Below are 27,954 nucleotides of genomic sequence, written 5' to 3'. Positions count from 1 at the left end.
TTAACATAAGAGATGACGGAATGGCAATAAAATACACGTTAACATTGGTATTTATTTGATTTACTCTTGTCAGAGAGAGAGAAATTGTATTAAATTCTTTTTTTTTAGTTTTTCAATTGTCTTGAGAAAATTCTATTACGAATCAAACTAGAAGAGACATGTGTATAAAATTTTTTAGAGACTTTCTATTTGGCAAACTGGTATCAACAGGGAAAAGATCGCAAAGAATTACCCAAAAAATTGAAATAATGACGTCACCGTTGTGTTTTTTTGACAGATCTTAAACGGCTTTTCTCTACTGATCTGAGTGTCGTGGAAAATTGAATGTCTCCTTAGCGATTACTCTTTATCGCGTGTCCCAATTATTTACCTAAAAATAAGGGTTTTCCAGTATACAGAAACTAATAAACTTTGCTTATATAAATATTTTTAAATAGTTGATTTAAAACATAACTTTATGCCAGTAAAGTTAGCAAACTAATGATTACAAAGATTGCAAAGTTGTAAAATAAACTTTTGAATCAAATTACACTAATGCCCCGAAGAAACAGAATAAACATCGAAACACTTTTATCATATTATTAACCCTTGGAGGATCCGATATTTCTAACCTCAAACTTTGACCTTTATTTTATTTCAAAAGGAAAATTCTTTTCCAGGTTTTCTTTCGACGAAATTTAAGTAAAAAGTGAGCTTCCCTAATTGTGATAGGTTAAATAGACCTTACTCTTTCACGATTTATAAAAAAAATTGGCCACAGTGGCCAGTAAAATTCTGCAAACTCTGGATTCCTTACGGTCCTTAAGCCGGTTAAAAGAAAATCCTACCAACTTATTTAATTGTTTTTTTTTATTAAATTGGTTTAGCATAACCAATCCAGCATAACCGAATAAGCCCCACCGAATCGATAAATACGTCATAATTCTAATTTTTACGCGTTTCGTTGCATAATCCGATTTTGCTTTGTTTTAGAACAAACTTTTCACCGATATTTTGTTTCAATTTCGCGACCTTATCGACTCAACTTTTTGTTTTTTTTTCGCACACACCGACATAATGGTGTGGGTGTTGCAGGATTGCATGAATGAGAAGAAAATGCTGAAAAACTTCTTATTAGAGAGAGATAGTAATACATCATCCCCCAAGCGCAACTGAATTTCTTCATGTGGTGGTTGTTTGGAAGGGGAGCGGGTGGGGAGGGGAGGTATTCGTAGCTGAGAACGAGACGGAATGAAAGAAAATTATTTTCGTTCTCTCCTCTCTCTAGGGATTGTCTGGGAGAGAAAATTCGCGGTGCGGTGACAGAACAGTGTTGGCTTTTCGTGTGATGTTCCCGTGAAAAGTAGTGAAAATTTTTCACTGCACCGTAGCAAAATCGTGAATAGTTGGAAGCGTGAGTCGCGTGAACATTGTAGATTTGGAGTAGAGTTTTGGGAGGGAGAGGAAATCAGCGAAAGTCGCCAAAATATTTCCCCAAAAATAGAAGAGGAGGTGAAAAAAAATCACGAGAGAGTATGTGAGTTTTTGATGGAGAGGGGAGCTCTCTGTGATGTCCATCTCTTTCTAACTCATGTAATGTGTATGGGGAGAGTGTGGTGGGGAGTATTGTCTCCCTCCAGCGTTATCACTCAATCGCTCCTCTTCGCGATACTTCGTCAGAGTGAGAGGTGAACGAGAACGAATGGCATCTCACTCGGACTTACCGACTCGACTTGAGGAGGGGGGCTAGACGTGAGGAGGTGGGGAGCATTTCTGGGGAGTCGGACTACTCGTGAGTGTGTGTGTGTGTGTGTGAGTTGCATAGTGACTATCTCTCTTGCACTCCTACTTATTGCGTTCACTGCTGGGACCGATACTCGCCCAACATCAATCGTCGTAGGGCCGCCGCCTGGCTGTGATTGTGCACCCAAACAGCAAATGTATGCGTGCGCCATGGTGCACACACACACTACCACGCTTCATTTGAGTATCCCAAAATAGAGACGCGGCGCGGTTTGTCGCTCATGAGCTCCGTCAATGTTTCGCGGCTCCACAGTTTGTGAAGAACATTTTATCCGTTCGGCAGCCGGTCTCTGGTTGCGCGCGCCGCTAAATTAAATTTATGATTTGTTTTCATTGTTGTTTATATCATTGATGCATTATTCTTATTGCTATTTCTATTTACAACCACGAAAAGAGATTTTGAAACAAAAGGACAAAAGTCGCAAATTTGGCGCCAAAAAAGTGAAAATTAATGTTTTTTTATAAACGAAAAAAAAAACAAACCCTCACAGAGACATTTCCTTCCTGATTTATGAGGAATTGAGAGGAAAAAATCCGCAAGAAAATTGTGAAAATTCAAAAAAAAATCGTGAAGTGAAATTTTGAAGGAGAGAATTTTAATTTTCGAAAAAAGTGCAAAAATTGAGTCAGATTTCGAATAAATAGAGGACCTCTTGGTGATTTATTAAATAATTTTCAAATGTGATTGAGTGGAGTAACATTTTCTCAATTTTCCTCCTTTATTTTCCATCATTCTGATTTAATTTTCTGGCATTTTCAAAATAAAAGGCGATGCAAAAACACAAAGGGACACCAAAAAGAACAAAAAGGATAAGCCTTTAGGACAATTTCGAAAAAAAACGGAAGAAAAATTCTAATTCAGAAACATTTAGAAAAAAAAAATCGAATAATATTTTGGAAATATATTTCGAAAAAAAAACTTGGAAGGATTTCTTCAGTGGAATATTTATTGTGTTTGTGTCGAAAAAAAAGGATTCGGAAAAATTAATTCCTGATCACATCTTCTGGAGTTTATTTTGGACAAATTTTAGTGCCACTTTTATACAACCCCTCAGTATATAAAAGCTGCTCAAAGTGATTGTATTCTCGGAAAATCAATAATCAACAGACAAAAATTGCAATGTAAGTTTATGATGAATTTATCTAATGTTCGTGATTTTATTCTCATACTTCGTGAGTTTTCAAACTGTGAAGAATGTTCTTGGATGGAAAGTCCCGCTCAACCGTCGGAAATATTTCAAATATTTAATTGATGATTAATGATGTGTTGGACTTTGGGAAAAGAATTTCAACTTTGTTACCCAAAATGATTGATTTTAGTTTCAATTAATTTTTTTTTGTTGAAAAAAAGTTTAGAATAAAAAAAAAAGAATTTAGAATATTCTCCGTAAAAATAAAACATCCTGTCTGTGACCTTTCAGTGAAAAGGATACACCTTTTCAATTCAGTCTCACACAGTATTGATTTTTTTTCGTATTGTTCGGTATACCAAAATATTGCAACGGCTTGGGTGGAAAAGCTATTTCCATAAATCGACCATTTCGTCTCTCGGGAAATTCACAATTTTCACCACCAAATGTTTTTTGGCTGTTTTTTGCTCCTAATAGTCATGTCGCTTCTCTAGAATTGCAGAAGTTTTTATTTAAAATCTATAAACCGAACATAAAATGAAAAAGTGCATCGATTGGTAATAAAATCGAATTTGCATAGAAAGTCATTAAAAACTTAAGAAAATATATTTCAAGTTTTATGCAATTTTGTCTTAAAGAATTTTTTAATATTTTCTGAAATTAAACAAAAATAAATGAATAGAGTAGAATGGGGTAATTTTAACTCATTTTCCAATTTGACAAGAAAAAGAAATTCTTAGTATAATAATTGTTAGAAAAGTAATCAAATTATTATTTATTCATACAAAAGAAAGTCTTAAAAGGAAAAATTGATGAATTTTTCATTTTCCTAGGGTCATTCCAAATGACAAAGTTTAGATATAAATATCACTGGAAAAAAATTTTAAAAAATTATAATAATTTTATCATAAAATCTAGAAAATATAAATTTTTTTAAATAAGACTACAATTTTAGGCAAGAATACTGTCTTTTAGATCGAACTCAAAATAGAACAAAAAAATAATGGAGTTACAAGTTTCCAATTTTTTTTCTTAAAGATTGATCCTCATAATTCTTTAAAATTTGATTTTCATTTTACATTATCTTTGTAATTTTTTACCTGTTTCCTTGAAAAAGTTTTTTAAATTGAATAAAACAGTTAATTAAGCTTTAGTAAAGCTTTAGGAAAATATTGGAAATAAAATATTTTTTCGAACTTCCTTAGATTTTCACCCTGCTTTGTCAGCTTTCCAGCGACATTTCGAAAAATTTATTTCCATTGAATCTATTTATAATTAAAAAAAAATAATTTCTTTAAATATATGTATAATTTTTTTAAACTATTTTTCAATCCAAATTCAATTAATTTTAGTGTAGTAATTTAAATTGTTTAATGTAGACAATGAAGAAAATACAAAGAGAATTTTGCAGTGTGATAAACAAGTACCCATGATCCCTACAATTTAAAAAATCACAATTAAAAATTAACTAATATAGGTAGGTATGTAAAATTTTTCAACAAATTTTGCAAAAAAAATATTGATTAGTATTCTTAATAAAGTTCTTTTAAATATTTTTAAAATAAAATCTTTCTCTCAAAAAATTAAAAAAAAAACTACTCAATTCGCTAATAAATATAAAATTAGTTGTTAAAGTAATAAAATCTAATTCGCTAATCAACATTAAGTAAAAGCAAATCTTTTAATCGTCCCTCAACAAAGTTTTTCAAAATTGTAACAAGTGCGACGGTCCCGCGTAAGAAAGAAAAATCCCATAAGAAGCTGCGCTGTCTGGAGAAGAAAAAAAATCACCCCATCAAACTTGTTTTAATGGTCGCAACCGAATCATAATTTTGTTCTCAGTGTTCCTCCGTCAGCTACCACCTCCTGCCCCAGACAACCCGAGACCAGTTTGTGTCTTTGGGATTTCTGCTTGGATTTTGTGATGGAAGAATAAGATGATGAAGAACACGAAAAATCCTCCACATTCTGGCCGTGCTGACAAAACACTTGACTCGTGATTTGTGTGTCTCTCCTTCTTATACCCAGACTCCAAAAATTTGTGTCTCGGCAAAGTCCAGAATACAATGAGATGAAGAAAAAGAAAAAAAAAATCAAGCGATTATTATAATGTCGTCTCGCCCACATGCAAGAGAAAACAGTTGAAAAATAGACCTCCAATAAAATATGATATTTCTCGGGAGACGAACTAAAACAACCAACACGACAGTGTTAGCAAAATGTTTTATTCGTCGGCAGAAGCCAAAATGCTGCGACACAATTTACGCGGAATCTCTAAATGTGTTGCTTCCGGCGAAAAGCACGTGCTTTAATTAATTATTTGCAAATTTGCTGAAAACACATCATGAGGTGTTCTAAACTTTTCGCCCCATACTGCTCTTGACAATGCTGCTGAGCATCGTTGGCTCACTTTCATTTGACTCACTCACAGGAGATGGTCTCTGTGAGAGGGAATTATTCTCATGCTGCCATAACAACGACACATACAACACCTTCTATTGCAGATTTATTTGCTACTCTTAAATACCATCACACATGATGTGTCCTTTTTGTATGAAAAGCTTCTCAGGATATTTTCACGCTTTGAGCTACAATTCTATGTACATTGAGAGTCCTTCTTGGTAGCTTAGAGAATAATTCAAGGACTCTTTAATTTTCTTTCATAGAATTTTTTTAAAGAGAAAATTCTAAAAAGCAAATGGGGACTTTGAGATTTTGAATTGAATTGAACTTATTAGGGGTTTGATGTCCCCTTAAAAATAATAAGTCTATATTAAAATATATATTAAGATATTAAAATATAATGAAAACCGTTGGAAATAGCTCTTGAAATTTTTTTCTTGATTTTGGCGTTCTTTTATATAGCTTCGATGCTCTAAAGTTTCTTGAGAGCGTTCATATAAGCCAGATTTTATAAAAATCGGTTAAGTTAAACCGCAATTACGCTAAAATTGTTAGCTAAATTGGTTAAATGATTTTCAAATTTAAAATAACTTATCGCTGAAAAAAGTACTTGTCAGCTTCAAGAATATTCCAAAATTTCATTTCTTACTATTCGTTCAATGTTTTTCCATTAGCTAATAATAATATTGACGAGAAAACTATATTTTCCTTTTAAGTAATGAACTAACACCACGGACTTTCTTTCATTCTTTGTCCATTTCAAATACTTGCTCCTTTGAAGGTTTCCTTGCATAGTTTTCATTGGCAAAGTTGCCTTGCAAAGTTCATGTACAAATAGATGAATAAAACTATACTATGCAATGCACTTAGGGAAGCTTCCCAGCCACCCACACTAAATGTGCAACCGAACAAATGGAACTGCAATGAATCCCAAATCAGAGAAGGTACACACGGTGGTTTTTCCATTAACCATCGGCATCAAAGTGTTAAATTGCATTTGAGTTGTGGGGCGAGAATGAGATTTGGTTGGTACGATGCTCTAAACAATATGAAAAGAGAAAAAGAAAAAAAAGTCTTCCCTGCACCTTCCATTCACCGGGGCGAGTGTAATTTTAATGGAATGGCACAAAATGAGTGTCTGGGATTTGTTGCTGACTAACAAAAAAACATACGCGGGGTGATGGTGGAGATGGCGGGAAAAAATGAACCCACAGACTATGACTCAATACATCATCGACGGTTGGATCATTAATATTCCGACATGGTTTTTAAAACCATAAGAAATCAGGAGGAAAAGCGGACAACAAAAAAGGCTAAAAGCGCCTCACCTTTCGGGATTAGCAACCTCTTTTCCACCGCGGCCACAAACTTCGTACACAGCCTCTCTTGCTACGCTGTAAAACTAATTATCGAAAGGAATTTCTGTATGTGTGCTTAAAGAATGAAAAAAAATATGTTAACGAGTTCACCCACGCACGAGGAATTCTAACAATCAGCCGTAAAGGGTTAAATTTTATTCTCTAAATGGAATTTAAAATTGAATTAAGTTAGTATGAGATGGTCAATTAATGTTGGAAATTCGGGGAATTAAAAAAAAATTCAAGTTAATGATGGAATAAGGTATCGCCAAAGGAAAAAATTGCCAAAAAATGCGTCGCCATTATTTTATTTTCATCCCTTCAAATTGATTTTTTTTTAATATTTTTTTTTTTCACTTTGAGGTATAATTATAATTTCTAAAAATATTTATTAATTATTATTAATTTAAACCCAAGTGTATAAGGACTATTGTAGGGCTTTACAAGAGTATATACGACCATCCCTAAGTTATCATCACGCTGTCGGAAACTATGAAAAGCTAGCTTAAATTAGCTTCTTAATGATTTTTTTCATAATTTACATTTACTACAAGATGTCGCCACCAATTCGCAAAGCCCCCTAGCGGCAAAATAGTCTTTGTATTAAACACAAAAATAAGGTAGGAAAATCAAAAATTTTCCAGTTATTTATTTATTAATTAAAAACCCCAAAATAGAAATGTAAAGCAAGGTATTTAACTTGTTCGAATAGGTTTAAGGGATAATAAATCCATAGCATTTAAGTATTTTCCCTTATTTATTCATCACAAAACATATAACACAGACTACGTACATATATTTATATGTGTTGGAAAGTTCTTTTTTGCTTCTCTTTTTTTCACTAACTTTTTCTCATTTTCTCACTCACTGAGGGAGGTTTTTTTGTGCACAAGTTCTCCCTTTACCCCTTTAGCCCTTTTGTATCTGTATGAGTTTGGGCGGTGCATCTCAATGGAATCCCCCAAACAATTTTACTGTGTGCGTGCTGAAACTCCCCGCAGTTTCCTCTACGACCCTTTTTGGAGCTTTTCCTATTTTCACATAGAGCTGCATTCGGGTGGGGTGGGGGTGGGAATTCATGTGGGGAGTCATGGATACCCTACCCCAAAAAAGGGATGCTTCGGCGGGAGCCAGACTGATTCAGGAAGCAGTGAGTATGCGCAGCACCAAATGCCACAGTCACGGCATTCGTGATCATTACTACACGGATGATTTATCATTCTGGACCGTATGGGGGTGAGTTTTGGGGGGTTGCACCACAGTGTATCAGTTCGTTTTTTTTGTATTATTTTGGCACGGAACTGCGACTAATCGAAATTCGAAAAAGGTTCTCTTCTGTACTTCCATCATTATGGTGCATCGAGAGCAAATTATATATTTAATATATACTCAGTAGAGGAGATTGGGGTGAGGCGAGAGGTTAAGGGTTGAAAAAAAAGCTCTTAAAATTTTTTATATATTTTTTTCGTTAAGAAACTTAACAAAAAACTGGAAAATTCTAGATAGTTTCATGTTTATAACTCTTTCGAATTTAACAAGACACAAAAAACATAATTCTGGGGACATGCTGAAATCATATGTCTAGATCCAGAACAAGACAGGGTTAGAGTGTAACAAAAAAAAGTCCAATATTTAGCCTTGAAAATAAACAAAAGGTTACTTCAGCCAAAAGCCACGTCGTGTAATGACAAATGAAGGAACATATAGTTTAAATTATATATAGAAAAAAACAAGCCTGAAAATATATGACTCAACAAAAATTTATCCAAAATCTCCAACATCTCGCGATCCCTCTTCTGTCTCTCTCTCTCTGCGTGGAGTAAACAAAAACCCCACGAGGAAAAAAAACAGATTATATTGTAATAATATGACGCGTCGAAAAAAAATTGGGTAGTCATAGACTTAAATTCTGGGACGCCATTTTTGAGCTCAAATTCTCCGTGACTTTTTTGACCGTTTCAACAAAATAAAAATCTTGAGGACACCCAATCGGGGAGATGTTTTTTGTTCCTCAACACAAAAAAAACTTCCAAAGTGTAGCTAAGAAAAAAATTGATCGATTTCTTATTAATTCGTTCTTGCTCTTTGTCTCCTTACTTTTATACTTCTCTCACCTCCCATTGATTTCTCACAACCAAAGACGGATTGTAATTCATTTCTTATGTTCCATCCATGTGATTATGAAGATTATATTGGAGACAGAGCTTCAGGATAGACTCTATAAGCTACTAAAAATATTAATTCTTCATTTAATTATTGCTTCAACTTTGATGGTTCAGCTGCTTTAGCGTTGAAATCTTTATTCTTAAATTTTTATTAATTAATTTGAAAAAAAAAACGAATTGAGTTGGTTTAGGAAATCATGGAAAACTTTATTAACGAAAAGAATTTTATTTCTTTATGAAATTAAACTTAATGAAATGTTCTGACTTTTTTGAAAAGTTTCTAAATATTTATATTCCATTAACAGCAAAAATCATTAGGGGAGATTGAGGTAAGAATTGTGCATTTTGCGCGCAAATTTTTAAGAAATTATTAGAGGGATTCAAATTAGCTAGAAGGGAGGGAGTACGAAGGATAAGACATTCAAAAAATCCTTGACTTTTTTAGATGAAAAATAAAAAGATAATTTTAGTACATATTAATTTTCAATGGCGTATTGAAGAACATAACCTAAAATTTTAGAATTGAGAAATGATTAAAATGTAAAAGAAAAACCTGGAAAAACATATTTTCATTTGGGAAAAACATCTAAGTAGATGAAACCCGTATTAATGTTAAAAGAAAAGTTTTATTTAAACTTAGATTTCCAAAAATTTCAAGAAAAATGATCGATTTTTAGAAACTTAAACGCCCTCTTTAGGCGAATTGAATCATTTAGAACGACCAGGCGGCTCCATTGCATTTTTTTTTCATATTATATACTAGTCAACCCGAGCCCCCAATCACGTGTGAGCAAACTCCATTTTAAACTATAAAAGGGGGGCGGATGAATAATACCGTACCCCGAAAAATTCTAAAAATAAAAAAATCCCGTTATCTGACCCTTCAGCAGGTAGAAAATGGGAAAAAATCAGTTTTTCTGTGGGGGCGCTATAAAGGGGGAGGGGGCGGAATCCCATATAGCGCTTGCAACTCGTATTGACCCCCTCTACCCCCATACCAAATTTCATAAAGATCGGCCCAGCCGTTTAGGAGGAGTTCATGTGCCACAGACAAACAAACATTTCAGCTTTATATATTAAGATAAAAATGGTATTAAATTGACAGGAAAAAATAAGTAAAATATATATTTTTATAAATAAAATAGATCATAAATTGTATTTCTATCCTAGTGTCTTCATTGGCTTCCTAACCACCTGGTGCTTGCATCCATTTTATGTTAAATTAAAAAAAAAAACGTACAAGAGAATATTCATATTAATTTACAAACAATTATTTAACTTCTACGAAGTTTTTTCAATAATTTAACTACTCCAATAAGTAAGAACCAATTTAATTTCAAGCAAAAATTCACAAAGCATCTGTATCAAAATATTTTCTAGCTCATCAACTCTTTTGGGAAAGGCGCGCAAAAAACATGTTTGTTTAGAGAATCTCTTATAACAAATTCGTGATAAAGTTTGTGCAAAAAGTTTTGAACACGAGATCACATTTTATAAGTAAAAACGAATCATTAATAAAAAACCCCCTTAAAGAAAGAAAAAAGCACACAAAAAAAGAATCAGCGCAAATTGCTAAAAAGGTTAATGACGTCTTTCGGGCGCGAATATCATACGCGGGAAGGACGAGAGAAAACAATTAAAGAAAAATGTAATTTAGTTTATCAATTTTTGCGAGAAATTATGTAATTTTGTGGGTAATTATGTCAATTTTTTTGTTCTTTTCTTATTTGATTCTTCGCTTTTTTTTCGGGTTTCTCTCGCGCGTTTTTGGGTCATCGGTGGAGCATTGTGATTAAGAAAAATTCAATGCGGGGAGCACATGGAATTGCAATTCGTTAAATTATGAGAAATCATTTCTTTGGATCTCCGCACAAATGCAATCATTGATTGCGTTGGCAATAAAAGATGCACTTATTGGGCACTTTTTTTTGCACACCGCCTTTTTGATTCTTTTGCATTTTGGACGAAAAGTGAAGGGAAAACCAAATTGCAGCCAGGAGAGAAATGATGCAGACTCTCCTCTTTTTTTATCTTTTTCTTTTTTTTTGTGGAGTAAAAGTATCACATGTGAGTGCGTATGCAATGTGAAATTTGTGTGAGAATTCATCGACAAGTGAAAGACACAATTATTGGACGATTGCTCGCCTCGGGCGTTCCTCTGACTTTTCGCACATCCATCAAGTGGATGCATTTCCATTTGGGCACCATTATTGAGACATTTACGACATCGTGTGCCCACGGATTTATCGGGGGCGAACAGTTTTTGTTGCCTTTGTTCACAACAAAATTGCTAATTTATTAGAAAAATTCAAAATCATAGAGAAAAGATGATAAAAAATTATTAAAGGAAGCTATGCAGTTTTACGCTTTATGATGTTATAGAAAAGAAAACAAAATTTACAACTCTTCTAGTTAGAATTTTGTCTCAAAACATAAAAACTAGTTTTTTTAACCAGATTTACCCACGTAAGCCCCTTTCTCCCCTTTCTGTGAATTTTTGAAATCTTACCTGATTAATTTTCTTTCGGCTTAATCAGTTTTGCATTTAACTCTTTTTTTTTTCATTCAGTTTTCCATTAAAAATCACAATTTTTGATACTTCGATGGAGACGCCTGGTTGCTTTCTTCTCTATGTTTGTTTTTTACTCAGGTTAAATTGAAGATGGAGGCGCCTGGTATCAGACGTCGTCATGTTCAGATATTAAATTTGAGACGCCCAGAGAGCGTCTTGCACTTCAAATTAACCTCAAATATCATTATAAAAATCTTGAAGATTATTATTTCCACCCGGCGCCTCCACTAAGGTTTAATATTAACCAAAACATTTCTTCCTTCAAAGGAAAAATTAATGAAAAATGCATGGAAAACCCTGAAGGCAAAAAACTTCACAAGGATAGGAAGTTTTAATAAAATCTTATACTTTCTATGGCATTACGGGTATGACCGTAAATTAAAGAAAATTATCTCGTATAATTTACTTTGCACTTTTTTTCAGCTTCTTTTCTCTCCTTTTTTCCCCTTTTAACTCCTTTTGCAGCTTCCAGATTCTATAATTACATCGTTGAATGAATAAAAGAGTGGAAATGCATCTCCCTCGCACACGCTTTTCTTTTTTTTTTTCAGTCATATTGCTGATGGCTCGCGAGAGATACGAATATCTTCTGAAGGAAAAAAGAAGACATCATCGTCTCTTTTTCATTCTCACATTTGAACTTAATTATTTTTGTTCGTCTTATTTCAACGTCTGCTGATGATGATTTATTTATGGTGTGGTAAAAATATCACAAGAACACACACACGCGCATTTTCCATCTCAATGTTCTTGCAGAAGAAAATATAACGCACCAGGAAAATTTACTTTTTGCCCCACACAGTTTTTTTTTCACCAAATGATTCATCTTTGTTTTCTCAATTTTGGGTTATAGTTCGCAAAAGCTCTTCAGGCCATGAATAATATTTTGCCATGTGGTTTTTTACTTGGGGATCGTGGAAGTTTACCTTAAGTTTTATTTTAAATTACTGTACAAAAAAATTCAAAACTTCATTGAGTTTTTCATAGCATAGTTGAAGGATAGTTTAATGCGTTGTTATTGCATTCACAGATGGCACCACTTAAGTAATTTTTTTTTATGTTTTTCCAGTTTCAAACAACGTTAATTATATCAATGATTATATACTTTAAACTGAATACCAAAAGTTGTTAATTTTGAAATAAAAAAAATGCTAAATTACGTAGTTAATAATTTACGTCACCTTCTGCACTACAACTAACGCCATCTTTTGCCAAATTATTGTTTGTAAAAAAGTCCACATGGGCCGCATCTTTATTTTCCAACTAGATTCGTTCTTGCAAACCCCAGCGTAAGCAGATAAAAACTGAAACTCTATCGTCATTGGTTAATTTATTTGTATATCTTGAACTACAACTAACGCCATCTATTGCCAAATTGATCTTCGCCAAAAAGTCACGATCTTTCTTCTCAAACTAGACTCTTTAAAAATCCATGCTAATGCCTTTCTTCACATCATTAGGGCTATTTCGTCGCTTCGTACATATACATGGATGTTGTGAAAGAGCCTCTTTAGAGAGAAAGTGATTGATCTGAGAGGATATGAGAGATGAGGCACTTTGGGTGTTAGAATGCAAAAACGTCTTGCGAGGATGTTGGTCTTTATAATTAGCATAAATCCGAAGAAAGAGTGAAAAATAGAGATTCGGTGAATGACACTTTGCAGAGCCTTCAAAAGCAACCTTACAGTGGGTGCGAAGGAGAGGAAGAGCGACATTTATTTTCTTGCAAAGTGCATCACGAGGCACAGATGTATATACATATGTACATACATAATGCAAATTTGAAAGGAACGATTCTCACTCTCTCTGTGGATTTTCTCTTTAGCCACTCGCATCCATTGTGATGGTGTTCGCGGGGGCAAAAAGGGCGCGGGCAGCAATAAGTAGAGGCTGAGCAAGGGGGGGCAGGACGGCACAGGCGACTCCCTACAGCACACAAAATGGGGAGGTAGAGAGAGAGATAGAAATGTAAAATAAACCATTTGTGTACATAGATTTTATTATGTAGAAAAAGTCTATAAATATCGTGTCTCTTGTGTTAGCACAACGCATACATAGTGAGATTGACTTTGCAGAACGCAGCGCGTCCAATATGTGAACTCTTAACTGCGTGTGCATGACTAATAACGCATAATAAATGTTGGAGACGACTCATAAAATGAAGTGTTTTTGCTGTATAAATAAAACATTTCGCGCGCGCGGGGAGAAATTGCTCGACGAGAGGCTGACGCTATCCCAATAGAATTTTCGTTGAAACCGCCATCATGATTTTGCGCTACATCGCGCGATCGCGAAACTAATACTGCGAGATCAATTTAATCGTACACACCATCGATGTTTTCCCTTTCTTCCCGATATATTTTGCATCATCATAAGCCTAGATTTTGCAAGATTTACCCAAGCGATCCTCGTGCGATCGTACGAGCGTCATAAAATCCCGCGCGCACGCCTGGCGACACAATAAAGTACAAAAAGAGATCGTCACAATAATTTAAACTCATTGTAACCGATCGCATGTACATACAGACACACAGCCACACTATTTTCCGTGTACATAAAACTCCATCGGTCATAGACATTTCCTCTCGCACTGACCTTGTGTCGATCGCGCAAAATTGCCCACACTCTCGTGAATATTCATTTTCTCCCATTTTGATTGTCTTTTTTGTCCCATTGTTTACATTATACTGAGAATTTTCAAAAAAAAAACGTCCCGAAAATGGTTCTTGGAAATAAAAATGAGAACACTTTTCATTGCTGATCAACGACATGATCGTTTGTGGACGTTATTAGTTTAAAAAAGAACCCTTTAGGTTAGGGACATCTTATTTTTTTAAGATCCTAAATAAATATGTTCTTTATAGTCTTTATAAAACGAATAAGTTTGATAGAATTGAGTTCTATCAAAGGGACTTTTTAACGGATTAATTCACAAAATCTCAGAGAATTTCGTTTAAAATCATTTTTGCCTACTAACGACATCTGTTGAGATTTTCAATTGTCTAACTAAGGAAAGAGTGCATTACTGCGTTATGACCTGATGATCCTGAAAATCTAACAACTGATTTTTTAAAAAGACTTTCTTTAATTATATTTTATACTTCAAATTATTCTTTTTTCTTCCTATCTATAACCCCCCTCCCTCCCTAATGTAAATTCTTCTCTTTGGTTTTCTTAATCAATCAACAATTATATAGTGCAGCTTCTTTACCACACAATTTTCTCCCATGTGTGTCATTCAACTGATTCACGGAGGGGTATATAAATAAAATTTTGCATTCTTTGTCCATCTCACATGTTTGGGGGAAAACCTGACAGTTGCGTGAAAGGGAATTTAAAATTTTTGCACCACATGCAAATATTGCTTGTGATTTTCACTTTTGGCTTTGTGCCATCAAGAAGAAATTCTCAAGAATTTTCTTTACTTCTTTCATTGTAGCGTGCACCAGCATTAATTCACTTTCTCGCCTTGTGGACAAATTTTGTTCCTACAAGTTTTTTTTATCTTATATTTCCGTTGAAAAATTTAAAAGTAGATTATTCGTATGCATTCGGCTGTTTGGTTGGTGAAAATTTTACGTCAAAATGACGTTAGATACTTGACAGTAGTTGAAATGTGTCAAAAAGATATTAGCAATGTATAATACGCACTGAGAATTGAGAAAAGAAGGGGAATAACATTTTCAAGGGTTTCTGTGCAAACAATTAAGTCACTGAGTCATGGAAATTTTTCACGACTTCTCAGAATTCAGTCTGGAGCATAAAATGTTAAATTGTTTGGCATATCAGTCCCACATAGTTGCCCCGAAGGAGGTGGCAACAATAATCGAGTAATTTACGGTTGAATGATATGAAAATGAACGTTTGGTGCGGCAAAGGGAGTCCATTTTGAATTTTTTTATTGTTTCTGTTGTCCCGTCTGGGGCTTCGGAAACACAGCCAGACGGACAGAGAGGAGCAATAAGAATTGAAAATCCCCCTTCACAGCAGCAGAGTGATTCCCACAAATCATTCAAGCGTGGATCTTTCATAATATAAAATATTATTTCAGAAGTGAATCTTTTGTATCAATTTGAATCGGTCTGTGAAATGCTCACCACTCATCCACACGCTAATGAATAGTGAATATATGAATTTACACCCAATTCTTTGATTTTCATTTCTTACCGGTCAAGAGTTGAGCACATTTGAGCGGTTCTTTGTTTACTTTTTACATGTCGGTGGCTTTGGATGAGAAGGTAGTTTGAACTCATAAAATAAATAATATAAAGTCACTGTCATTGAAATGAGTCTTAAAGTATGATGATTCACTAAGGAAAATTATGCTTTAGAGTCAGATATTAATTACGAAACCAAATAAAATTAAATTAAAAGAAAGGGTCGTTAAATGTTCTCGAGAACGGTGATCAAAGGAAAATGCGAAAAGGACGTTATGCACAATATATGGAGAAAGTTTTCTATCCTATTTTGGACCTTATGCAGGTAGTAAATCTTTGAAAAATATCCAGACTTATGAAAAATAAATTCATTTTCCTGAAAACTTTGAGAAAATTTATTATTTTAAAAGACAAAAATATATAGAATATTTAGAGATTAATCGGAATACTTTTTTTATTTACTTTTTCATTTCATTTATTTATAAAATCATTCAATTAGGGCATTAACCCCTCTTACAATTAATATGAAGAAGGAAAATTAAAGCAAAGCAAGATGTTTAAAAAAAGAAGGAAAAATTTTGATAAAAGAGAATAAAGAAAATAAATATTCGTTATATTTGAGGAATATTCTTAGCTTTTTGATTCGTAACAGTCCGTAGTCTTTAAAATCTTCCCCTTAACCTTTACTGATGAAAGCACAAATGAGAGCCGAAAGCTTCCAAAAAAATCGATTAACAGTCTTAATTTTTTTCATAACAAGAAGGCACGCCTGGTATGTTAACTAACTCAATTAAGTAATTAATTTTATTTACTTCTAATTTTCTTAACGCAGCATAATTGCACGTTAATGAAGCTTTTAACACAACAAACCAGACACGAGCATGCCAACCACCTCGCTATGCCTTTTTTGAGAACTCCTTTATGCATAAATTTTTTTTGGATTATTTGCACACTCGGGAGACCATTCAGTCACCCACGACGGATGCAGATTTTGAAGTAGATGGTGTGGTGGGTAACTGGCAGTCTGGACACTCTTTTTTTCTCTGCACAAAAAAAAGAAAAATTTCCCGCGCGTTTTTTCCCGCACACCGGCTAGACCGCTTCGAAAGCATTTTGCATGGATGGCGCACGCTATGTGTGTGTGTTTTGCAAACTTTTAGCACTTAACAAGAGTCCGCCACCATATAAATTGACTACCTTGAACTTATAGCCGCGACATTCTCTGGCGCGGCCACGAGACATGGTCAGAGTCGAAATTGGGAGTATGCGAGGAGGTTCCTCTGTGATGGCAAGCTTGGACGCGCGCGCTGCATCTGCCCCATTGGGGACGAGTATGCTGGTGTGGTGGATTGTAGAAAGAATTTTATTTCCTTCATCAATCTTGAGGCGCGGTATCCTTCAACTCGTTCATTTTCTCTATCTCCCCCGTCATCCTCCTGCCTCGTGGATGCTTCATCGGGCACACAAAGCTTCACGATAAGAACGTGCAAATAATGTCCGATTCATTGCACTTCACAAATAAAATATAGCAGAGAGAGCAATAAAATGCAGGAGAAATGCTCAACTAGGGAAGCTTAGCATTGTGGGTAATTTATGTGTGATTTTCGTGAGACCTACAATTCAACTCACAACAATCTATTTTCCGTTTCCTTTTTCCCGAAAGCTCCTTTTTTTCAAGTAAAGTTTGTTTGAAAACTTTAAAACTTACTTCGTGTATGAGAGAAGAGCAGGAGCAACTTATTGTTTTTTACAAGTCTATAAGGCTGAATAAATTACTACTATCTTAAGTATAAGAGTTTTATTTATTTTATTCGAATATTTTATTTTATAAAGACTTTCTTATGAGTTAATTTTGAAGTAAAATTTGAAAAATTTTCTTTAATGTTTTTCAGTTTTCTTTTCGTTAAATCCGTTAAACGTCCCTTTAGCGATTGACAATAATTGTTTCCTTATGGATATCCCTGTAAGAGGCGGTAAAGTCCCTTCCATAAATTTTGGATAATTTATCTTATCCTTTTTTTTTTTAGACAAAATAGATTCATGGTAAGTGCTCCGGAAATTGTGCATAATATCCTTTAGAATATGATGATTTTTTTTATCTGATGCTACTTAACTTGCTGAGAACCTCCAAATATTTCTGAGATGTTTAAAAATGTATTTTAAGGATTTTAAGACATATTTCTCAAAAAAATAAATAAAAGCTTTAAAGTTTATTTGCTTTGATGAATCGTCTTTTACTGATTTTAAAGCTTTTAAATAACGTATAAATCTTAATATTTTATTCAAAATTTGATAAAATTTGTATTAAATATTAATTTATTCACTAAAAATGATTTCTAGCTCAAGGAGCTTTTCTTCCTTTTTATACAACACTTTGTATATTCAAAATCTCAACTATATAGCACTAACGGCCAAGAGACGTGGGGTAGGGAAAAAAAGGGGAGTAGAAGGCGCCCAGTGAGCATGTGTACGAACACATTGGTGTAGAAGTGGAATAATAAATATAAAATTCAAGGCACGAACATCACAAAAAGACGAAGAAATGTGAAAAGAGACGGAGAAAGAGTCGATCAATAATTTTCTTGACCTACGATACTTTTGTATATATCTTCATTCTCAAAGTATATAGCGAAAAGGCATAAAATGTGAGTGTGTAAACAACGAAAAGTTGTCTGTGGAGCCAACGAGAAATGACAATGTGCCACTGTTTGGTGGAAAAATAGTTGAATATGAGGAAGTTTCTGTTAGAAAACATTCAAGGAAAATGATTAAAAATAAAACTTTAGTAAATCATTTACTTCTCAGTTCACATAAAAGATTCAATAAAGTATTTTTTGCTTTTTGTGGAAAATACTTTAATTTAAGAAGTTGAACATTTATGCAAAAACAAAACATTTCTTCAATAAAAATTTCGTCCCCATAAAGTTAGTAAACAGTTTAAAGAATGTTTAAAGTTTATTGTTGCAAATCAACAGAATGCAAAGGGGAATGTTTCACATCAAGGTCATTTTGCAAATGATAAACTTTTCTGCGGAGAATGCTTCCTTTTTAATTTATCAATGAGCAACTTTATAAATTGATTGCTTTATCTTCGACTTTAATGCAGAACATTCTGACGTAAATATTTGTCTCATAGCACTGACCTTTCTCTTACAGAGATGGCTCAGTAAATTTCAATTTTATTACCTCGGACAAATATTCTTTTATAGAATTAATTCAATTCATTCATTCACATAATGCTTGAAGAATCAATTTAATAAAATTAATAAAACAAAGTTTACTAAAGCAATAATAGAAGTTTGTAATAGCTTTCTATTAAGTTTCTCTACTACATTTACTAACAACGAAGTACAGTGATGCTTCGCAGTAAAGTCTTTCTTTCAATTTCTTTCAGTACCTATAGAAATGTTTCACTTTGTGCTAAAAAATGGTAAATTTTCTCTGTTCTTAACGCCGCAAAAAAAACCCCGAAATTGTACGGAAATTGAATGAACAAATACCCAATTTTTCAAATAAAATTTTGCTCTAAAACCGTTTTACGTTTTACTAAAAAAAAACTATGTTTCAGAACAAAATGAGAATTTATCTTTTTCTTTTTCGTTACAATACAACGAATCAAAATTCACATTTTTTGTAATAAAATTACATGAAGCATATGCAGCATAGTGTAGTGATGTCCCATTAATATTATCCTAAATCAAATTAATTTTGCATCTATCTGCTAAAATGATTTCTATCATTTACGTATATTCTCTTTTTCACTTGTATATGACGTTTCGGATATAATTATGACTTTCATCAAGTCGTCAAGTTCAATTTAGACAAAAATTATTATATTTTCAGATACTTTTGTGAAAAAAAAACTTTAAGGGAAAAATTGGCATAGAAAATGAACTCAATTGACCCGAATTGTCCATTAAAAAATCAACCCACATTTGAGGTGCATTTTAAATTTCATTTTTAAATATTTATACGGTAATCATAGAGTAAGGACAAACAATTTTGAATGGGTATTTTCCCACGTTTAAATTCCACTAATCTTTCTATGTAGGGAATATGTAATTTAAAGGGTGTCTACGTCAATTGGCAGCAATTACAATGTACACACGCCACTCAATTAGTCCCCTAGAGACTGTATACCTCCCGCCCATGTCGATCTCAAAAGTCTGGCCTTCCGTTGTTGTTATCCTCTTTGTCGTCTCGCACTTTCAAGAAGAATGGACTTAATACAATTGTGAGGAGCAAACGTCCACGGTAGACACAGAGTCACTGAAGCGCAATACAATAATCACATTCTTAGCAATTAGCAGTTCACTTTTGAGGCAATTTGCCGTACCATATTATATACATTTTGCCAAAGGAGTCTTCGGGAAGTTCCCCGTAAAGGTTCTCTGGAAATGGCAACAAGAACGTCTTCTGTGTCTTGCAGAAGGGGAATAGAAGCCATGTAGAGGTGTGCATAAGCAAAGCATCATTTTATTATACAAATTATGCCTCGACGCTCGCTTTCCCCGCATCTGTTTCGCGGCATTCGAGTGTGCCCCTCAGACAAAACTCCACTTTGTTGCATTGGCACTCAAGACAATAATTACTCTATTAGAGTGACTTTTTGTCTTCTTACACCAAATAATTGTAATTGAATTAATGTACTGTCTTGGGCATTTTTTCCCCTCACTTCATGCTTCTTTTACTTTATGCAGTTTTTTGTGATTTTTTTACAACTTTCTTGGCGTTAAATTGACTGGGAGGTTCCCACAGAGTAAATTATTCGTTCATGGTTAATTTAAGTTAAGAAGTTTTGATCTAAAATCTCCTTTTGTGCTTTGGTTTTGTTGTAAAATATTTTTAAAGAATTCTTCTAGTCAGTTGAGAACGTTACGTTTTAAAATTTTGAATTTTTACGTACAAATAAATTTTTCTTGTTCGTTCTGCGAAAGAGCTATTGTGCATGTAGCTATTCTTCTGCGGATCCTCACTGTACTCAAAAATTTATTTATTTATAATTGAAATTAAGTCAATTTAAGAGAGAACTCTTGTAAATTCTTCTACTCATTTACAATAAACAATGCCTGAAGAATTCTGGAAACTTCTTTTAACTTTGAAAATTTAATATAAAGTGTAAGAAGAAAAGAAAAATGAAAGGAAATGTTATATTAAGAAAAGTTAAATCCTTGAGGCTTTTGAATTTGTGTGAAGCAACAGTTGCTAATGAGAGAATATACTGATAAAATTAATGAACACTTTTGCACTACATATAGTACATGCACCCTCTTAAACGAGACTACATTGAAACAACCTTCTCTCAGTGCACAGGAGGTATCACCTTCTGCACCCCTAAAGCCGACCCCTGATGGAAGAAATTCCGAGCACGAGGCAAAAGTTGAAAAGGGGACTTTGGAAAATTATTTGCAGACACATTTTAAACTCATCCTGAAAAGTTTAAAGCTTTTACTGAAACTTTGTACTCTTTATGCGCCTCTGCACTTTATGCTCCTGCGGTGGAGCTTTTCCATGGGGAAAATGGGTCAACGAGTTGAAAGTAATAAAGCCATTTGAGAATCAAAAAGGATTTCTATTTTGCTAACTTTCTCTTTACGAAAATAATTCTTTGTGGGGTTTAAAGATTTATTTAAGATTTGTTTAGGTAGTAAGAAAAGTAATTCTTTGTTGACTTTCTTCTGCGAAAATTGAATTTATTTGTATTTACAACGAAGATTTTCTTATTGTTGCAGACTCTTTTTCCTTTGCATCATATGCTCTTTTCGAGGACACAGGAAAAATGTAAAGAACCATCACAATGCTAGGATAACAGAGGATTCACTTTGTCATCATTGAGGAGAAAAATAAATTAAATTAAAAAGCAAAACCACCCCCAGAAGACGAAAGGAGTCAAAGATAATTTTTTTGTAAGCATCAGGCAGTTGCTGCAAGATGGCCATAAATTTCTCAGCGTCGTTTGCAGCCTGCCTGGCAGCGGGCCTAAAGGTACCGCGTCAAATAATGTACTGCATCTCCCAAGATACTGGAGCACCGTATGTTCTTTACAAGGATTCCCAGGAGGCAGCAGAGCGTGGTGCATTGACGGCAGGTCAATGGGGTCCCGATATGTATGCGTCAATGCAGCAACAGAGCCCCCAACAAGCACACATAGCATCGCAGCATACGCATAATGGCGTCCAATTGGCCAATGCTGCACAAGCAGCAGCTCAGGCGGCAGCACAGCAAAATTCCTCCAACGTTGGACCCCATAGCCCGCCTGGAGATGAAAATGGAGCTGATCAAACACACGGAACACTATCAAGCCCCGCCAGTAGTCCATACCCACAGCAGCAAGCATCACAGGAAATTGAGGATGACGTTACAATTTCTCAGGTAGGCCATTTTGAAAATCTTCCACTTTATAGCAAGAACTATAATTTTGTGCCCCACAGGTGCCAGCAATGCAGCATCAGCAGCAATCGCAAACGCAACCTTCGGGTGTTAATCAGGGTGGTGGTGGTGCTAATGGAGGTGGTGCTCAGCAGAATCAACAGAATCAAACGCAACAACCATCACCTGAACAAAATATGGATTTGGCTGATGGTGGGCAGAGTCAACAAGCCCCTGGGTCAGCGACACAAAATGGCGGACCACCGTGCTTTGAGCCACCACAAGCTGAGCTAGGTGGCTACTATGCACCCCGGCATCCTGGTACACCGCAAGGTGCTATGCTGGCACCACCGGGTTTCCCACCGTTGCACTACCTCAACAAACCTGGTCTCCTTCCGGGTATGGGTGCTGGTGGTATGGATCAAACAGGAAGCTCTCTGGACTCATTTGCAATGCCAGATCTCCTGCCTGGCACGCATCAGATGCACCAAGCAACCCATGGGCCAAGTGGCAAGTCCAAAGGAAGTGATTTGCGTCTCTTTAAATGCCTCACCTGCGGCAAGGACTTCAAGCAGAAGAGTACGCTGCTGCAGCATGAACGCATCCACACGGATTCACGACCCTACGGATGCCCAGAGTGTGGAAAACGCTTCCGGCAGCAATCGCATCTAACGCAACATCTTCGCATTCATGCCAATGAGAAGCCGTATTCGTGTGCGTATTGTCCGCGTAGCTTCCGACAGCGCGCCATCCTCAATCAACACCTTCGCATCCATTCGGGTGAGAAGCCCTACGCGTGCCCAGAGTGCGGCAAGCACTTCCGCCAGAAGGCCATCCTCAACCAACATGTGCGCACCCACCAAGGCGAGCGACACTTATTGAACGCTTTAATGATTTATTTTACCCTCTGCAATCTCATCCTGGCTTCCCTGCCGTGGCAGGAAGTCAAGGATAACTGTGGATATTGCTCCTGGGTCACTTGGGTGGTTATTTAACTGATTCCATGCTTCCTGCTAATCATTGTTGCCTGGTGCATTCATTCATTACGTTTTAAATTAAATTAACCCTTGGAGGATTTTGCTGGCCACGGTGGCCAATTCAACATTTTTTAAATCGTCACAGTAAGAATCTTTTAAACATATCGTGATAATTTCAACATCAGTGTGCAGCAAAGTTTCATTACTTCAAAATCGTTGAAAGAGAACTTGGAAAAATATTTTCTTTTGAGAGAAAATGAAGGTCAAACTTTTGAGGTTAGAAACCTCGATCCTCCAAGCGTTAAAGATCCTCAATTCGCTTTAAAACAAAATGGAAGCCATTCAGAAATTAAACTTTCCAGGACCTTTTAGCAACATCCACATGAACATTGGGAGAAAGCAGAAGTTCTTAAAAATCGCGATCATTTCATATTTATTATTTTAAAGACATGCAGCTCACTCTGGGTATTATTTTGGCTTCTTTCCCGAAATATAAAGCGATTCACTTTCATTCATTTATTTATTTTTTTCTAAACCATAAGATATCTTCCTTCTTGCATGGAAAAGAAATCCTTTGCAAAAAGAAATGATAAATATGAAATGATAGCTCCACGCGAAGTAGACTTGAGAAGGAGCTCGCTTTGGACTTGTGGGTGCAGATATTGGATTAACTTTCTGTCTCTTTTCTCTTATCCACCCCCCCAACGTGTAGATGTCTCCCCTCACTTGATCTTCAAGAATGGACCAATAGCCACGCTGTGGCCACAGGATATGCCCTACCCGGGGCCCGAAGATGGGCCAAAGGATGAGCAGGCGAGTGCATTTGGGGATGATGCATCGCAAGGAACACCCGAATCAAGGGCTTGCTTTAGCCCAGATGGTGCCAATGGGACCCTACAGTACCCGGCGTACTTTAAGGACGCCAAAGGGGTGAATCACTCTGTGTTCGGTTCCAATATTGGATCATTGCAGTACTTGAAACAAGGCACAAAGAGTATGCTTCCGGATGTGATTCAACACGGACGATCAGCCGGTATGCCGTTGTACGTGCGCTGTCCCATCTGCCAAAAGGAATTCAAGCAGAAGAGTACCCTCCTCCAGCATGGCTGTATCCATATCGAATCCCGCCCATACCCATGCCCCGAATGCGGTAAACGCTTCCGTCAACAATCGCATCTAACGCAACATTTGCGAATACATACCAATGAAAAGCCCTACGGATGTATCTACTGCCCAAGATTCTTCCGTCAGAGGACCATCCTCAATCAGGTATGGCATCAAATTATATAATCCTTCCATCTAAATAATTTTGATCTTCATCGGGAAATTCCTTTTCTTGCAGCACATTCGTATCCATACCGGTGAGAAACCCTACAAATGCGCGCAGTGTGGAAAGGACTTCCGGCAGAAAGCCATCCTGGATCAACATACAAGGACACACCAGGTAGTTGTAAAGTTTGAATGATAAATCAATGAAATAAAATATTAATTTTTAGTTTTTATTTTGACTTGAAGAATTATTAACAAATATGGCGGATTAACGGACAAAACAATTATTAATTTAAAATGTTTCTGATCAAATTTTTTCCATCTTGAAAATATATTTTACAAATCAAAAATCACAAGGAGAGCATGGAAATGTTATAAAAAAAATAATCATATAAATCCTCCCACGCTGCATAAGAGATCATTCACCGGTGCTAAATAAAAAAAAGAACAAAGCATCCTTAAATTACTACCAAAAAACACTAAAAGAAACACAAAAGATGCAACTAACAGGTTTCGGCCTCTCCTTCATCATGTTCATCTTCCATGCTCTTTGTCATGATGCTGCAATTTGATGAATGACTTGGCAAAAAAAAGAAATATTCACAAATCAATTTCAAGTTGACGCTCTTTGCTTTGAAATATGGCCACTCCTTTATCATTTCATCTTTTCTTTGGAATTATTATGACTCACTTTCACTACAATCAAATAGTTTTACTTATTTGCTACTTAATAAAAATGTTTCGGTGAGTTTTTAAGACTTTTAGATCATGTTCAAGTCGCCGTTATTATAGCAAATTTTTAGGTTATGTTTCAAACGCTTCAAAAAGGAACTTTAATTTTTGATGACTTTCAAACGTCTGGCACAGTAAACCAAAAAAAATTAAGAAGACTTGAAATATTTAAATAACTTAAGATAAAAAAAAGAATAAAAAAACAAAACTCTTCGTCTAAAATAAAATCTCTTTTCCTTCCAGGGCGACCGTCCATTTTGCTGCCCAATGCCAAACTGCCGGCGACGTTTCGCCACTGAGCCTGAAGTTAAGAAGCACATTGATAACCATATGAACCCCCATTCTTCCAAATCACGCCGTGGCTTGAGTGCCATGGCGGCAGCAGCTGCTGCTGCGGCTGCCGAAACAAAAGCCACCCCCTTCCTATCAATGGACAACAAATCCAATCTCATCCCGCGAATGGGTCCAGTTGTCAAGCACGAATTGTACTTCCCACAGTGCTATGCACCACCATTCAATCAAGCCTTCGGTGGACAGCAGCAGGCACATGCTGGTTCAGTGGCAACATCTGTAGCGTCCATTGTGGCGAATGCGGCGAATGTGGCGAATGCAAATGCCGCGAATGGGAATACAACTGCCACCGCGAATGGTGGTGGAAATAATTCCACTCCTGTTCCACCAACAAATGGCGCCACTGCTGCCGTAGCTCAGTGACACGTACCACCGCCATTTGGCTTCCGCTAGGTACATCAAGACATCTACTACAACACAAATACATCAATGTGAAGCAGGTAAAGAAGCAGAATGGTAACCATAATATTAATGTGAATAGTTGGTGAAACAATTTGATAATTTAACTTCTTCCGCGAATTTAGTCACCATCCATGGGACGATAAGTCTGTTAAAAATTTAAAAGGAAAAACAGTCTGACAGCTGTCAAAAACCCAAGTTCTGTCAGTGCTTGACAGAAGCAAAGTGGGCAGGTTTTTTTTTTATCAAAAAAAAAGTCCCAGATGGTGATATTTTCTTTAATTGTGAGCAAAATAGTTGTCTAAAATAGACAATTATATCATGAGAGAGAGAAAGACAGATGAATTTACTAAGAAATCTACATTTAGAACTTTTTAATGTTCTTGCAGTGACTTACATTTTAATAAGCTTAAAAAGCAAAATTTTGGAAAGAACTTGTATAGATTTCTCTGAGAAATCTTTTAAAAAAATCTTTCCTACACTATCAGAATTAATTTTTTTTATTAGTGTTACTCATTTAGAGACTTCTTATTCTATTTGTGAATTTTTTTTGCAATATTTCTTAAAGAAAAAAAATACCAACGAAATACTCACAGCAAATGTAAGGAAAATAATTTTTCAAATTAATAATGTCCTGCCCTGGAAGGGATTCTTTAATAAAAGAAATCATTCAAGTTGCAATACCAACAATTATCGGATTTTTTTAATAAAAGAAAAATCAGATAAAATTCGTCAAAATAAATTAAAAAGTGTGAAAAAATGTTATAATATTCTTAAGATTTATTAATATAAACTTCCATTATTTTAGTGATTTAGCGATCTCGTGGAATTTGAAATCAAATTCATTTGATTAAAGTTTAAAATTAAATTTTTAACAAATGAGAAAGAAAAGTGAAATTTTCTATTTACGTAATGAGTTTAAGAACGTTGCCCCAAAAGTGAAAAAGCAAGAGAGAATTTTTGCATCATCTTCAAAGTGATGCAGAAATTTGTTCAAGGAAATTGCGCCTGTAAGATGCGCACGAATCCTTGAAAACTTTTAATGTTCGAAATCAAAGTTTAAAAAAAAATAAAAATTGAGAAAACAATAGACAAATACATAAAATTGACGATTGAGAACCCGAAGATAAAATTCAGATTTTTTTTACAGATTTAAACGTAAATAACTGATTAAATAAAATAATACCTTTATTAGATAAAAATCTAAATAACAAAAATATTAAGCATAGAAACCACCCAATTCACACCCACTTTTTAAAAACTACAGCTTCCATAAACTTTTTAAAAAGGAAACATTTTACAAACTGAAAAAAAATATTATGAACTAAACATTACAATTATAAAGAAGAAAGAAAATAAAATAAGCAACAAAGAAATAAATAGAAATGGCGAAAAAAAATCTTACAGAATATACATACAGATGGTGCTATTTTTATATGACAGTTATTAATTAAAAAAAAACTTTTTTAAAAACAATAAAATAAAATAAACAGCTGAGCCGAAATACAAATTTATTTTTTACAAATCAACAACCTAATGAAATAGAATTGATAAATCTTCTTCACAACAAGAAAACCCATAAAATATTTTTGAAATTCTCTCTTCTCTTTTTTAAAGAAAAATTAAATAAATATAATATTAATAAATAAAAATGAACCACAACTCAAACAATTTCTTAATCGTCAATGGGTATCGTATAAAAGAAGCGAAAATTAAATACAAAAATAAAATTTGAAAGAAAGCATTTTTTCATTAATTTAAACACTTTTAATTTTTATGTTAACCCTTTCGCGTCCACGTGAAACATAGAAACATTGAAACATGCATGCTTTTGGAGGACATTTTTCAGTCAGAATGTCTTCTTTGGCTTCTTTTGCGTGATTTGAATGCATTTCAAAATTGGAAAAACAAATAAATTCATAAAAATTTGGCAAAATAAAATGTTTCACGTTGTGATCTACGTATGACCCAAAGAACACGAAAAGGGTTAAACAATTTTCCTAAAGCACAAAAAACAATCGAAAAAAAAATCTGACAAAGTGCCATCTTTCGGTATACCACTTAAATAAAACATATTTATTAAATAAAAAAATGATATTAAAAAACTGTGAGTGATACCAAAATATCGTTTTTTAGCGATCATAAGTCACATTTTCACAATTTTAAATGATTTAAAAATTAATTTGGAGTTTCAAATTAATTAAAAACTTTAATTAATCATAAAATGATTTGTTAATAAAGTAATTTCTTCAAATATTTTTACCATTTTCTTTAGAACTCTTTTTTTAAT

The 27,954-nt window shown here is 34.7% G+C and overlaps 2 protein-coding genes across 9 annotated transcripts in view; one reads left to right on the top strand and one right to left on the bottom strand.

Moving 5' to 3' along the window:
* Positions 1-3,122, bottom strand: part of LOC129795731 (40S ribosomal protein S10b-like) — a 575,051-nt gene extending 571,929 nt beyond the window's left edge. The window contains exon 1 of the mRNA XM_055837209.1: positions 3,116-3,122. The gene's annotated coding sequence lies outside the window, so the exon portion shown is untranslated. The remainder of the gene's footprint in view (positions 1-3,115) is intronic.
* On the top strand, positions 1,263-27,736 carry LOC129795490 (endothelial zinc finger protein induced by tumor necrosis factor alpha-like). 8 transcript variants are annotated; one of them, XR_008751131.1, is made up of 7 exons: positions 1,263-2,904; positions 21,300-21,939; positions 21,999-22,800; positions 23,626-24,182; positions 24,256-24,360; positions 25,158-25,705; positions 26,473-27,736. XR_008751131.1 is itself a non-coding variant. In XM_055836825.1 (7 exons), the coding sequence occupies exons 3-7, from the start codon at positions 21,499-21,501 to the stop codon at positions 25,626-25,628; spliced, it is 2,376 nt and encodes a 791-aa protein (XP_055692800.1). In that variant the 5' UTR covers positions 1,263-1,512; positions 2,177-2,904; positions 21,300-21,498; the 3' UTR covers positions 25,629-27,736. The 8 variants fall into 8 exon arrangements, 7 of the variants coding, with proteins under 7 accessions (XP_055692800.1, XP_055692805.1, XP_055692804.1 ...); XM_055836825.1 differs by having other exon boundaries at positions 1,263-1,512; positions 2,177-2,904; positions 25,158-27,736; XM_055836830.1 differs by having other exon boundaries at positions 21,999-22,650; positions 24,256-24,357; positions 25,158-27,736.
* The last annotated feature ends 218 nt before the right edge of the window (positions 27,737-27,954 follow it).

This window comes from Lutzomyia longipalpis, chromosome 4 (assembly GCF_024334085.1).
Source record: "Lutzomyia longipalpis isolate SR_M1_2022 chromosome 4, ASM2433408v1".
In the NCBI taxonomy this organism is placed as follows: domain Eukaryota; kingdom Metazoa; phylum Arthropoda; class Insecta; order Diptera; family Psychodidae; genus Lutzomyia; species Lutzomyia longipalpis.
Note: the sequence above shows the minus strand (reverse complement) of the source record. Positions and strands in the feature narration are given on the sequence as shown.

What these genes read in the sequence shown, in the direction of transcription:
- LOC129795490 (XM_055836825.1), top strand. Translation starts at nt 21,499, where the DNA reads ATGGCCATAAATTTCTCAGCGTCGTTTGCAGCCTGCCTGGCAGCGGGC. An exon ending in ATGACGTTACAATTTCTCAG is followed by an intron (nt 21,940 to 21,998) that starts GTAGGCCATTTT and finishes TGTGCCCCACAG; the next exon opens with GTGCCAGCAATGCAGCATCA. An exon ending in ATACAAGGACACACCAGGTA is followed by an intron (nt 24,361 to 25,157) that starts GTTGTAAAGTTT and finishes TTTTCCTTCCAG; the next exon opens with GGCGACCGTCCATTTTGCTG.